Genomic DNA, 14256 nt, shown 5'->3' with positions numbered 1-14256 from the left:
TGACGTGGTCTACTAGCAACAAGTCGTTGTAGTATAGTGGTAAGTATTCCCGCCTGTCACGCGGGTGACCCGGGTTCGATCCCCGGCAACGGCGTTTAGTTTTCATTTTACAATTTTTCCCCACATTTATTTTGGGCCTGATTAACTTTGGGCCAGAAAGTTCCAATCCAGTAGACTTTTTTTTTAAGGGTTTAGTGACCCAACACCGATAATATTCTTGCCATTAGGGGTGGGTTCGGTTTCAATCGATTCGGTTTTTTACCAAAACCGAAATCAAATCGACCATTATGTTCGGTTGGGTTCAGTTCAAATTTTTTTTTTTTTGTTTGGTTTGATTTTTTCCAGTTCGGTTTCAATTCAGTTTCAATTTTTTTTTTTTTTTTAACAATACAAATCACCGGACACACCGATCCTTTAAATCTTATGTCCATAGATTCATTTAGAAAACATGCAAGTTTCATATAGAAAACCACAATTAAGCACTGCTACCTAACACCTGCAAGACTGCAATAGTTGATAGAAATAGAATACTCTGATTACAACAAATCTCTCTGTTCATGGACGATTTACGTCACTCGGTTCCAGGGGAATTCTTTCAATATTTATGACATAAAATAAACTGTCTTGTTGCTTACCTGATAAGTTTCTATACAGACCTTTTCATGAGAGACTTGTAAAAAGGCTCCATGCATTAGTCAGTGACCACTGACATGATGATTATTGTGGACCACTGACATGATGATTATTGTGGACCTTGACTATTTGTATATGATTTTTATACTGACTTGTTATTAGTACTTCAAAAATCTTATTTTACACTCTAAATTTTCTATATTTGGAAACAAAAATACACTTATGAGAAGTGTAGAATGAAAATTTTGAAGTGCCAATAACACTTCACTTTTTATAATAGAAAATATTATTGGCACTTCAAAAATCTCATTTTACACTCCTCACAAGTATATTTTTTTTCCTAATATAGAAAGTTTGGAGTGTAAAATGAAATTTTTTTAGTGCTAATAACAATTTCTTTTATAATTAATATATATTAAAGAAATAGTAATATATATATATATTCGGTTTTGTTCGGTTCGGTTTCCAGACCACCAAAATCAAAACCAAACAACCAATTTCGGTTCAATTTGATTTGGTTTAATTAGTTTGGTTCGGTTTTTTTTCGATTTCGGCTTGGATTTTTTCAGTTTTTGGTTTTTTGAACCTACCCCTACTTGCCATGGTTTTCTTGTTACTAGCTTTCTGTCACGCATCTAACAATTAGCGTTTAAAAAAAAAAAAAATATTTATGTTTAGTTCTATTTACATGTTTTTTATTAAAAATAAAATAAAAAACAAAGAAAGAATAATAAACCACCCACAACGTGGGTTTGAATTCATTTAAAACATGTAAAATGTCATTTTGTCCATATTTTGTTTGGGTAAATTGTTCATTGTTCTTACCTATTAAAGTGAGAGTTTTCTTGTTATTATAACCATATTGTATTCCTCATACTTAAATTCATAATTTTATCCCTGAAAAGATAAAAATATCATAATTCTATCGCTTAAACCTTTTACGTGTCCTCTCAATTTACAGGCAAGTTCTTAGGTCAGTTACATACGACCTTCTCTCAGACACTTAAAATCTCTTATAAGATCCGTTACTAATTCCGTTACATGGGCTCAGCTTTTGTGTTGCCGCACAACCACCTATTCAGCTCATCAATCAAACCTTAGAATTAAATGCTTATGTTTTTTGACCGGAGGGAGCCGCTGTTTGACAGACTTTCCATGGGAAAAGGTCGAAAGCAAACAACTCATGTGCAGCCGAAACCATTTTGGTTGTATTGTCTAGTTGCAAATTAGGGCGGAAATATACAGTGTTTGAATAGAAAAGATTTTGTTTGAGTGTATTTTATGTAATTTAGTGGCCTGATCTTTGTTTGGGGTATGAATAAATCTGGTTTAAGTAAAAAGATTTGATAGTAATACAAAAAAATTAAAATTCGTGGCACTCGAAAATCTATATGTAAGCGAATAGATTTGATAGTTATACAAAAAATTTACAAGCCGTAATATCTGAGAATCTATCCAGTTAAAGCAACCTAAACATAAAAAATCTCTTTTTAGCTATAGTGCTTTCGATGGTGCCACCAAAAAAGAAAAGTAAAACGGATTGGAGATTATCAACTTGGCACTTAAAAAACCAATTAGCGACACTAATGATGTTGTTAGACGTGACCCTTCACCATAAGAAAGAAATTGGGTCATTGTCTTTGTTTTTTTTCGACATAAACGTCAAGAAAATGTTACGTAGAGAGAAACCTAAGAGCTCAAAAATTATTTGGATTGGTAATAATTTGATATGTAAGTTTCCAATTAAAAGAGGCCAGAGCAGACAACGACAACCAACATTACATAGCAACACCGCTGTGGCCAAACTGAAACCAACAACCAAGTAAACAGTACAACAGAAGGAGGCGGTACGAAGACCCAAACCGAAATCAAGGAAAACGACTTTCCACTTAATAAGCGATAAATCGCTCTCACAATAGGTGGTTAATATAAGTTTCAGATTATACTTGTCAATCGAAAGCAGAAGCATAGGTGGCAGCCTGGTGTTTTGACAGAGAAGGGAAGGTAGGAGAGGAAGGATAACATGTCGGTTACTAGAAGAGGGGGAAAGAAACTGAAGCAAAGGCTATGGATTTGAGATTCATTTGGGAAGATAAAAAAATGTGGCTTAAGAGAGCAAGCGTAAGATAGCTAGAGAGAAATAGGTCTTTTAAGGAAATGGTATGGTATACCTGACATTAGATTAGATCTTAGTTTATTAAATCTTTGACTAAAATTTTAACGATTAAAATTTTGATGTGTAAGATATTCCGAAGTAGAGTAACAAATTTCAAAGATGGTTATAAATCTTCCATGCTTTGGATTCCCTGGTCTTGATTGTACATTGTTGAGGGGAAAAGAGAGCCAAAAAGGTAAACTAAACTTTGGGCGATGAAACGTGATGATGATTATATGAAATGACAGCATATTGCAAAATCATGGAGAAAAAGAGCTAAATCTTTGAATATATGGTTAAAGTGGCTTTTGCTGCTTTGCTTTTCTTCTACATTTCATTCTGGCATGAATTTTAAATCATAATTAGGAAATCCTTAAAATCATTTAAAATAAATTAAAACGATAATTTCAAGGTTCCTGCAGGCTTGAATCTTGGCAGCTGCAGGCTATGTGAACAAAAATCAGCATATTCCACGACTAAGTAAAAGATAACAATCCAAAATTTGATCACATATATGCAGATATTTATTCAATACCAGTAATTAATTAACATATGATTATCATCATTAATTTCCAGTCCTTAATCCAAAACCATAACCAGCAAACTTTCCCAACTGCAAATTAAAGAAACCACAAAAACTGATTTCACTTATCAAAAGGGAAGAGATAGAGAGCATTTCATTTGCTTGTTACATATATAAATTAACATACAACTTAGTTCTCAATCGGTCGACGTGGTGCTAGTCCAGTACTACTAGTACGTACCCTTCTTTCCTTTGCCTGTTCTTCTCCGGCTGGTGGTGGAGTGATCAACAACCTCATGCCGGAAATTCCCATCGTTCAAAATCAACGGCAGGTCGTTACAATCATCGCCGTCTTCTTGAGTGGTGATACGGATGCAAGAGCACCTTTCTAAAGATGCAAAGAAAGCATAACTGACACTGTGCATTAGCCACATAGCCACCCCATCAACCTTGCTACAGCCGTGTGATGAGCCGCTCGACGAGGACCGGAGTTTGGGCTCGACGGATGAACTACTTGACCGGAAACTGAAGAAGCTCGAGTATGTGGTGGCCATGGAGTTGGAAATGGAATTAAGTTTTGGTAGCCAGCCACAATGTGAGGGATGTTGAGAAGGCTATAGGCTTTAAGCATTTTCTCGAGGGACCTTCATTAGGCTTGTGAATGATTACAAGTTGAAATTCCAATATATGCCCTCCAAGAATTACAGAATTACGAATGTGATATCGCAATTTGGTTCGCATTATTGTCCCTTCTGCCCTGTTGGGCCGTCTACAACTAGTGCAAAAGTACAAAAATTAATAAGACTTAAACATCAATTATGATTTATGATTAATCTATGAATGCATCATACCAAGCGTATATATGATGTGATCTTCCTTCATTAATAAGTTAAACACCAAAAGTATTAGTTAGTTACAAGTTAAATGGCTACTAGTACTAATTAAGGAAAAAAAAATAAGGTGAGTATATTGTCTAATACCTTTTTCTTGGATCATCAATAGAGGGGACGGTGAATTTGAATTTATGACATTTTAAAGAATTGAAATTCGAGTATTGTAGACCAAGAAGGCAAAAACTAGTTGACATATAGAACGTTAATTAGTACTTGAGTTCATAAAGGGAATTATTATTAGTACTTCTCATTTTACACTTTTCACGAGTGTATTTTTCTTTTTAATTATAAAAAGTTTAGAGTGCAAAATAAAATTTTTGGAATGTCAATAATAATTTTTTTCATAAAAAGAGACTTCATCCCAGTGAAAGATCCAAGAAGACAAAGCCGAAGAAGATTTCCTCGCAACCTACCATGCCCAATGCCTAAAACCCAATTCTCTTTTAGGCATAGTAGCTATGCTCGAAGAGAATATCAAAGACGCATTGAATAATTTGATGTGTAGCGATTGGGATGAGATGTTGGTTCCTATGTGTGCAAAACTTATTCAGTATGTGTGAAGGGTAGTTTTGTAAATTGCAATTGTAACCAAAAAATGTTTTTAGAGACTTTATTCGTTCAACGAAAATTTGTTACATGGTTGATAGGTGCTTGCAGCATGATATTTGATTGACAAAATAATTTACAACTAGGGGCATTCCCATTCTCCACTATGCTTGAAAATGTTAAAAAAACAAATTAAGCATATTTTAGTGTAAATTAGTAATGAAAATCTCGATATATATAATAGATAGGAATATAAGGAGGAGGCTGCGAATATGTTAAAGAATGGAGGAAGATAATGATGAGCGTCGAGTGCGTTTCATCATTTTCCTTGCTAGCTAGCTAGCTTACCTAAAGCTAATTATTTGATAGAAAGAGATCGATCAAAGTCTCAAAGACATTTTTTTAAAGAAAATATTAGTGAGATTAAATTTTTTAAATTAAATTTGTAAACTAAATGATGTGTTTATTGATAATTGTATTATTATTTAAATATTGATTAACGTGTTTAATTTTTTATTGTTGACACATCATTTGATTTACAAATTTGAGTTAAAATTTTGATTTCTTTATCATGGGAAGATATGTTTTGTTATAAACCAAACCCTAAAAAAGTTTTCCAAAAAAAAAAAAAAACCCTAAAAAAGTTAACTTTCGTAGTGTGTGTTGGGTACGTATGTGCATGCGCGCACATGCTAGACAGAGAATCTTTCCTTGATATCCAAACAAATGCATGGCAGAATTGCTTTGCGATACAGTTGCTGCAGCAATTAGAAGATTTCTTACTTGCTGACTGGAACAAATAATAATTAGGTTAGCTAGGTTACTGAAGTGTCTTGGAGGTACTTCAATATTACCAGGAAAACAAGCCCCGGTGCAGCAGTACTCCAAAATCAATTTTCACTTTCTAGGCTAGAAATTGATGTATGTGTGCGTGAATAATAGGTGTCACTAGACAGTCTTGCATAGTCTAAAGAGAGATTTTTTATGTCATCGGTTATACACAATCACGTTTATATTTCTTAATACAATTATGTACATGTTTCTTTCATCACGTTATTATTAAATAGTTTAGTCGACTCCAATGAAATATTTTTGAATATCACTGATTGTTTACAATTATGTGCCGATCTCTCTCAATACTTGATCACTTTAATAAACAAGAGAAACATGTGTAATTGTACATTTAAACAAGTAATTAAATACATTTGTTCTCATCATGACAATTCACTTCTCTTCCTCCATGAAGGCTCAATTTTGAATACTCTTGGGCTAGCTGGCCTGAAAGTTTCATTTCATACAGTTTTTAGAATTTAAGTCCATTCTTTACGGATTTGGATCCTTTCATGAGCCAATGGAGATGATCCTTCTGATCAAGCATTGTGGACCGTTGGATTTTCATCCAACAGTTATAATTATTATAACTTTAAAGAGATCATCTGTTTGTAGCCGTTGGATAAAAATCCAACGGTCCACAATGCTTGATCAGAATGATCCTCTCCATTGACTTAGGAAAGGATCCAAATCCATTTTTTACACCGCAATGTGCCAATGTTGTTCGTTAGGCGATGTGACCAATACTTTCCTAACCAATCATTCCCAAAGTACATAAAAATCTTGGTTATATGGTCTCAACCCAAGCACTATGGTTTGAAGAAGTGACCAAATATAGATGTGATGCTGAAATATCCCCACTCTTTTGATTGATCAGACATCAGAACGGCAAATCTGTCACGAACACTTTGGTGACAATTTCAACACATATAATGCCTCTTTTTGGAAGATTCTTGTTTGTAATTTCAGAATTTTGACATATTTTGTGCGATCTGCATATCCAAATTTGGAGTGGTGGAGGGGACTGCCTTGTGTTTTGTTCCTATAGCTAACTCCTTAAGTTTGGGAAGAATCCACCGACACTGTAGTTTGAACGTGAGCATAACGCATTATCACCTTAATCCAAGGGTTATTCAGTTATTGACACCGAGAGTTGACTCACCTAGTTGATTTTACCTAAAATTCGAATATGAATTTAAATAATAAAACATAGAAAGAAACCATACTGGTTCCAAAATATTCATAAACTTGTATAATCAGAAAATCATAAAAATCATAAACCTAATACAAATGAACAGGAAATAAAATCCTAATATATATTGTAACTTTTATAAAATTATAACCAGAATAAGAAACCAAATTCAAAATCTTGTCAAACATCACGATAAAAAGAAAGGATTTTATCACAACAAAACTAAAAAAAATAATCACTTTAAAAGTAAAAAATACAATTCAAATCACCTGCAAAATTTTCATAAATTGTTTTCTTTTTCAGTTACAACAGTTTAGGGTAACAAATTTTGAGGTGAAATTGGGAAGAGAATTGGATAGATTTTTAAATTTAGGTAGAGCCAATTGTCAGTTGGCACTATTGGCTCTGATCCAACCATGTAAACCTGTCAACGAGTCAGTATCCAATTGGTCCAATTGGACATGCAAAACGACCTAACAAAACCCCCACTATAAATCTCCACTCGCTTCTCACTTCCCTTCACACTTTGTATTCCCCTTCTCCACAGAAACTCAAAACAAAAAAGAAGAAGAAAAAATGGCTAAATATATTATCACCTTCTTCACCATAGCTCTGCTCCTCAGTTTTCAACTCACAGCCTTCGCTGCTCGTCCAGTCCCTGCTGCTTTCACCAACAACGCTCTCAAAACCCAACACCAAGTAAGTTGTTTTAATTGTTTTAATTTCAGGCGTCCTCTAATAACCATTTCATTTTGTTTTTGTTTCACCTTTTCGAAAAGATTGTGGTTTTCTAAAAACCAAAAAGTGAAATGGTAATCAAACGCATTCTAAATTTACTAAATCTACTATTCTTTCATTAAGTTTGGTATCTTAATATTGTTTTGTTTTGTTTATGTTGTAATTTGTTGAATAAAAATATGTGAACAGGACATAGACGCGGAGATCGTTGCAGCGGAGGAAGGCGGGAGCTGCGAAGGTGTAGAGGAGGAGGAGTGCCTGATGAGGAGGACATTGGCGGCTCATGTGGATTACATATATACACAGAAGCACAAGCCTTGAATTCGTGCAACCAATTAAAATTATCTCTCTTTGTTTCGTCTTTTTAAAAAGCCATGCAATAATAAAGCATCCATATGTTATACTAAATAATATCATACAAGCTTATTTGGTCAACTCAATCTTTGTTTTCGAAAGACAATGGATTTAATTAGGATTAATTAGTTTGTCTTTATAATATTTCTTGTCTTTTATGGGATTTGGCTTCATGTTCCTCTCGTACTTTTAAATTTTTCTAATCAAATTTGGATGACACATCTGCTGGGCATATGAGAGTTAAGATTTCTACAAATTGCTATGAGAGCGTAACTCATTATATATGATAGTTTGATAACTTGTTCTATTTGTAATTTGGCTCACTTAATACTCTACCGCCCACGCTATTGTCAATAATAGTAACAAAAATAAACAAATCATGTGTTTGGCAACAAGAAATTTGTTGCCATTTTGCTAATAAAAGTAAAACGCCACGACAAGTCATGAACTTCTGGTATGAACAGTGTGGACTTTGGTGCAGGATTTCTTAGTTATCCATGGTTTGTGTTGATGTAATATGTTGTCAGAGTTATTTTTGGTACTCTAAAAAAAATATTCCATAATATTTTCTAATAAAAGAATTTATAGAAAAAATATAAGTGCAGCACTAATGTGCAAATATCCATTCTCTATCTAATTTAACAAAATAAAATATTTGCTGTCCTCATCTGTAAAGGATGCCGATGGAAAACTAAGGCAGCTTTGTGGAGAAAAGTCAATATGATACTACTATAGATACCCGTTCACACTTTCGTTTTCTCATTTTGTGATATTTCATTGCATCCGTTCATTGATTCTCATTTAACTTATTCAATCCAACAAAAAAGAAAAAAGAAAAAAAGAGAAGTGTATAAATCATTTTCTTGTAGAACACTGCTCGCAATCATGCACCACATATTTGGTCAACTATCGTCAATGAAAGCAACTGCTAACACCCGTATTCATAACCCATGATTAAATTGTGGTGATTAAAAGTCGGAAACACAATATTAGCAGAGTGTCAAACACGTCGGCTGTGTTGAATAAAGAATTGATGTGTCATTATCCTGTGGAAGTCCAAACTTAAAACGAGCTTTTGCTGCGACTGCTTTTGGGAATTCCAGATTATGAAATGCAATTTTAACAACCCACCAGTTGACATCAGAATTCCATCTTTGTACGTGTGCATGCATCTTGTCTGACCTCACAAAGATGATAAGTCCGTAATCGATCCGTAATCTTCTCGTCGGCATTTAGATCTCAAGAAGTTCTTGAGTGTCATCGGTTGTATATAGTTATGCTTTTATCTCTCTTATGAGTTATGACGGAACTAATTTGACGAATCAATGGAATAGTAAGCATCATTAGCACCAAACCTTTGCAATGGTGGGAGTGTTTGATCCACTTACCAAATGAAATATGAAATTTCAATTGGATGGCACAGTCCAATTGCGCTAAAAATTGCATTTATGTGCCATTAAGGTTACTGGTGAACTCCGCCCTTCCTCTTTTGGCAACAGATTGATGACTGCCTCATTCATCCATTTCCTATAACTCACTTTCGCCGGAGACACTAAATCAAGTCCCCGTCCCTAAGACGGCGTCATCGTGCATCCTTTTTTTTCCCGAAAACGCTAAATTGGGTACAGCTATAGTACCAACTGAGTTCTTAAGTAAAAACATGTTGGAAATAATCGCTAGAGCATACATAGTGATACCCAGTGCCACCAACTCTCTCAATTTCCAGATTTAAACAGATGAACAGCTAGCACAATGTAATGAATGGCCACTGCATAACAATTCTACGGGTAGTAACTAACAAAACGCGAGTGATAGTTACTACAGAAACATTCATTGCACACATAGGATAAATCAATCAAATTCCCCCGGCCCCCGCATATCTTAAATTGCATCTCCAAACTTCTTATTACAACGTTGAATTGCAACTGCTAGAAAGCCTAACCAGAATACAAAAGAACGAATTATCTCAGCTGACAAAAGAAGGCATCAGAAATGGTAACCTCCTTCGAAAGTTGCCTCCGCTCTCGGAGAACAGTTCACAACTAACCAACATGAACCAAAACAGTCAGAGAAAACCAGAATCTGCTGGTACAGGTTTTTATCACCATACCTTAATGAGACCAAATCAGAATCGTGCAGCAAACTCTTGCAAATGCGGCAACGAGATCCGTGTGCTACTAATCGCTACTTTTCTTCCATATTGAAATTATTGTGGTTTAGGTTTTTTCTACCTAAACAAATCAAGAACTAGGTAAATATCATGAATGTTTAAACAGTAGAATCATTGATGGTCTATTTCGATTTAACTTTAACAACCCAAAGCATGATTCCTCTAGATCGAAAGTAGGGATGTTCTAAACCTCAAGATCCCACCAAAATTCAGATATGTATAGTTGCATTCACTCAAGGATTATAAATTTAATAATTAAAGAACAGAACAGGAATAAAAGTTCCTGAATTTAAAGCATGCGTCACAATGAATCATGAACCTCCTTTTCCCCATTTGAATTAAGTAACAAAGTTATACACACATAACCTTCCTCAAAAGGGAGCCGTATCTAACTGATAGGAGCTTCTTACAAGGGAGGGATAAGCCCATCAAATTAAGCAGTCAAGAGAACTCTTGAACCACCCAGGACGTATAAATGCAAAGCAAGACATACAGTAACTATAACTGAAGACTTCCCGCTGAAGTATCTGATGACTTGCAATCCCCTGTCTGCAACCTCCCCATGAAGTGCACTAAGGCTTCTTTTCAAGCCATCTAATAGCGTCCACAACATAAACTCAACGAGAGATCGCACCGTCTCAAACGTCACCCTCCCCGTCACATCCAGAACAAACTTCCTATTGCTCGGCACAGCCAATGTAGATGAAACCTTCCTAACCCACCCACTACTATGAATAACATCCGACGAACTCTCCACCTTCCCCTGCTTTGGAGATACCTCTCGCTGCAAGCACTCATCCGTAGTTCCACTTGGACCTTCACTCTGATCAACAATTGGACATGCATGCGAATTCGAGCTTGAACTCGAACTGGAACTCGTCAAAACCTGGTGAGATGTCCTCACAACTGTTTCCACAGCACCATTACAAACAGAAACTAGAACATCCCTCACTTTGTTCTGGTGCTTGGGATTGGTCAACCCATCAAACATATCTTCATAAACGTTGATATCTTTCGTTTTGTCAAGGTAAACCGCAACAGCAGTGCTTACAAAAACCTGAATGCAACTTGCTATGAGATCCTTACTTCTGTCACAGCAAATCACATTAACCCATGTAGGCACATCCGATGAACTTGATTTCGATACACTTGAATTCTCACCCAATTGCTCATCGGAGTAAAATCCCAGAACCAAATTCTTAGCAAAGCTTCCAACCACAACCGAAACAAACCCGGTTCCAGCTGTAGAGAAAACCTTCTCCAAAACCCTATCCGAAAAGCTCGAACTCCCCATACCCTTCTCCGATTCACTCTCATTCTTCATCTCCAATCTACACCCTCGAATCATCCCAACCGTCATAGCCTCTGTAACCCTACTCAGTGACACAGAGAACTCTTCCGACCTAGCAATCTTCGAAATCTGCTTCAAACTTTGGGGCATTTCTTCCGAATCGGATAGCAGAAACTCCTTCAAGTCCTTGGAAACAACCCCGATCGTCTCGGCCGAATCGGAGACAATCTCGGCCATAGAGATTAGGGCTCCAACGAGCTTCAGGCATCTCCTCCGCTTCCTGGCCACAGAGGGCAAATTGTAAACCCTATAAGCTCCATAGCCGGAGACCCCAAGAGCTGCGAGTATCAGAAGCCATCGCCTTCTTCTCCGAGAGAAATTCAAGCCCTTCGCGACGAGCCCAAGTTCCATTGGAGCTCGAATAACAAAGGGAAGCTGTAAAGCTTTGGCCTTTAAAGTGCTGTTGGGAAATGAACTGACAATTTAACGAATTGGGTACTGAAAATCGATTGCTTTGTGTCGATGAATTTCTAGGGTTCTGGAGTTGCAAATCCCAATGAATTGGAAAGACCAGATATTAATTGGGGGAATTCAATGAGGAGGGCGATGAGAATACGAACCTTTGCGACTTTGAAACTGTCAATTGGCGGGAGGAGAGAGAGAGAGAGAGAGAGGAGACGGCGGGCGTTGCAGTGACGGAGGAGAGAAAGCGGGACGCCCCCGCCAGAAATATTTTATTGTGTTAAATAAATGACACATGCACTGACTGGATACAATACCCGCGTTATTTAAATATCCCGTTGACCATATTTTTGGGCCACATTCTTTTTCTTTTTAATGCGAGATGTTTTTTTATGAGATTGTTAAAGTGAAGGAAATTTTCATGTGAAATTTTGATATATTCTGATGATCTAAATTTTTCGTAATTTTGCGTATAACTTCTATTAAAATTGTTCTTGAATTCTAAATGACTATTCAAATTTGATCAACACGAATTTCTTCAAACTCTCTTGTGCGACAAAAAAAATATTACTAAATCTGAATACAAAAACATATACTAAATTGTAAAGCCAACAACAAAACTAAAAAAAAAGTTAATAAAAAAAAACATTGATTTGAACGGCTTATACAAAACAGAATGACATAACGGAGATGTAATAGTCTTGGCATTAGCAAATATCATTTGAACCGTCTGATCATGATTCACATGCTGACATTGCCTCCCAAACCCTTTTCATGAGCAAAGCATCTCAACGCAGTAGCAACAACAAAGACCAGCCAAACTGGAACCATAAAAATAATGAACCAAATGTCACTCCTAGAACCCTTAAAAATCCTTAAAAGTTATGAATCCTTAGTTAACGACGTTGTTCTATCCCACATTTCGTCGCATGATTTGTTTGGAACGTCTTGTCCTAATTTACATTTTTTAATATTTAAAAACACTGTATAATGTGATATAGAAATGGAGATACAGAGCTAATTACCATGCTTTCAAACAACCAAAATTGGATTTTGATTACGACGGCGGCGGTGGAGGCTGATACATTACTTGAGGCGGCGGAGGAGGCTGAGGATACCCCTGCGCCGGATAGCCTGGTGCTGGATACCCCGGTGGAGGATAATCACCATAACCTATATACAACCCATACGATTCATCTCAATTTAAAAGAAAAAAACACCCACAGCACAAACATAACAAATTAAATCATAAAACTCTTTTAATATATATATACATATATATATATATTCATGTGAACTTATATGGTAAGGACACTTTGATTTTAGCTCATTCAGATTTCATGCCGTCATACATGCACTGTAATAACGAATACGTGCTATTTACTTTAATTGTTTTTAAAAAAAATTGGGATTGTTTTCTTGAAATGACTTCAATTAAAATGCATGGTCATTATTATAGAATCAGATTCTCTTCAGCTAATTTTCTTTTTTCATTATGCTTTTCAACTATAATTTATTTTTGCAATTGGATTCTCTTATCTTAATTTTTCAACTTAAAACGCTTCTATTTTTTTCGCTCTAATTCGAAATTGGATGCCGTTTGTGTCTATGTGCTCGTGAGATCGAGATCTATCCGTCTATTCTAAAATCACATCAAAAAACCAGCATAAAATTTAATATGATCAAAATGCCCTTAAAATCGTTTTCCTTCATCTATAAAATACATAAATAATAAATTCTAAAATAAGATATCATAATACCTCATTTCGAGGTACTAAAAAAGTCAAAATTTTAATAACAGCGCATCCAATAAAGGTAAAAGAAAATTTTAGATTCATTGAAGGGTAATGTTAGGAAGACAAAATTTGTTAACTAAATGATGTGTCACCAATAGGAATGAGCACGTTTATCAATGTAATAAATCAATCATCAACTTCTATATAACATAGTCATATAGGAAAGATCTCCCAGATCTTATTAGATGGATGCTACTTCTAGTTTACACAATCACACTTATAATTAAATATTGTTTACAAGGTTTTTTATTTATTTTATTTTATTTTTTTACTTTCTATTACAAGCAATTATATATACTACTCTAAGCTATGTTAAGGGGATGTGAATGGTTTGAACAAGAGACACAACAAATTAACATGCTTGCTAAGGTATACGTTATAGTGTCATAAGTGTTTCTTCGTAGGTCCGCCCATGAATTTGATCAATCATCTTCTTGCTTTGTGAGAGGAAAACCCTAACTACCAAGGTGATTCCCCACTTGCCAGTTAAATGAATTATCTTTCACCCTCTGGCATGTGACTAGAGATGCCACACAATAGGTATATACATGAGATTTATTTTTCACTACCTCTTCATTTTAAATGAAATTATCATAACTTATTGCTTAATCGCTTCAATCTAACACGTTTGAGACTATTGCTAAAAGAGCTAAAAATATGGTCTGGTAACTA

At 35.4% G+C, this 14256-nt stretch overlaps 2 protein-coding genes and 1 non-coding gene across 3 annotated transcripts; 2 read left to right on the top strand and 1 right to left on the bottom strand.

The window, feature by feature from the left end:
• Positions 1-22: 22 nt before the first annotated feature.
• TRNAD-GUC (transfer RNA aspartic acid (anticodon GUC)) lies at positions 23-94 on the top strand. The gene has a single exon. It is a non-coding gene; the product is annotated as a tRNA-Asp (tRNA).
• A 7192-nt stretch (positions 95-7286) lies between these two features.
• Positions 7287-7946, top strand: LOC137718466 (phytosulfokines). The gene is made up of 2 exons (XM_068458026.2): positions 7287-7472; positions 7701-7946. Exons 1-2 carry the CDS (start codon positions 7350-7352, stop codon positions 7830-7832), a joined length of 255 nt encoding a protein of 84 aa, XP_068314127.1. The 5' UTR covers positions 7287-7349; the 3' UTR covers positions 7833-7946.
• Positions 7947-10342: 2396 nt separating this feature from the next.
• Positions 10343-12087, bottom strand: LOC137708943 (protein PHLOEM PROTEIN 2-LIKE A10). Its single transcript, XM_068448104.2, has 2 exons — positions 11947-12087; positions 10343-11786 (listed from the first exon to the last, which is right to left on the bottom strand). Exon 2 carries the CDS (start codon positions 11735-11737, stop codon positions 10469-10471), a length of 1269 nt encoding a protein of 422 aa, XP_068304205.1. The 5' UTR covers positions 11738-11786; positions 11947-12087; the 3' UTR covers positions 10343-10468.
• Positions 12088-14256: the final 2169 nt, after the last annotated feature.

The sequence above is a fragment of the Pyrus communis genome, chromosome 15 (genome assembly GCF_041283825.1).
Source record: "Pyrus communis isolate YQ-2024b chromosome 15, ASM4128382v1, whole genome shotgun sequence".
NCBI lineage: Eukaryota > Viridiplantae > Streptophyta > Magnoliopsida > Rosales > Rosaceae > Pyrus > Pyrus communis.
The sequence above is the reverse complement of the archived record's forward strand: the minus strand, read 5'-3'. Positions and strand labels throughout refer to the sequence as shown.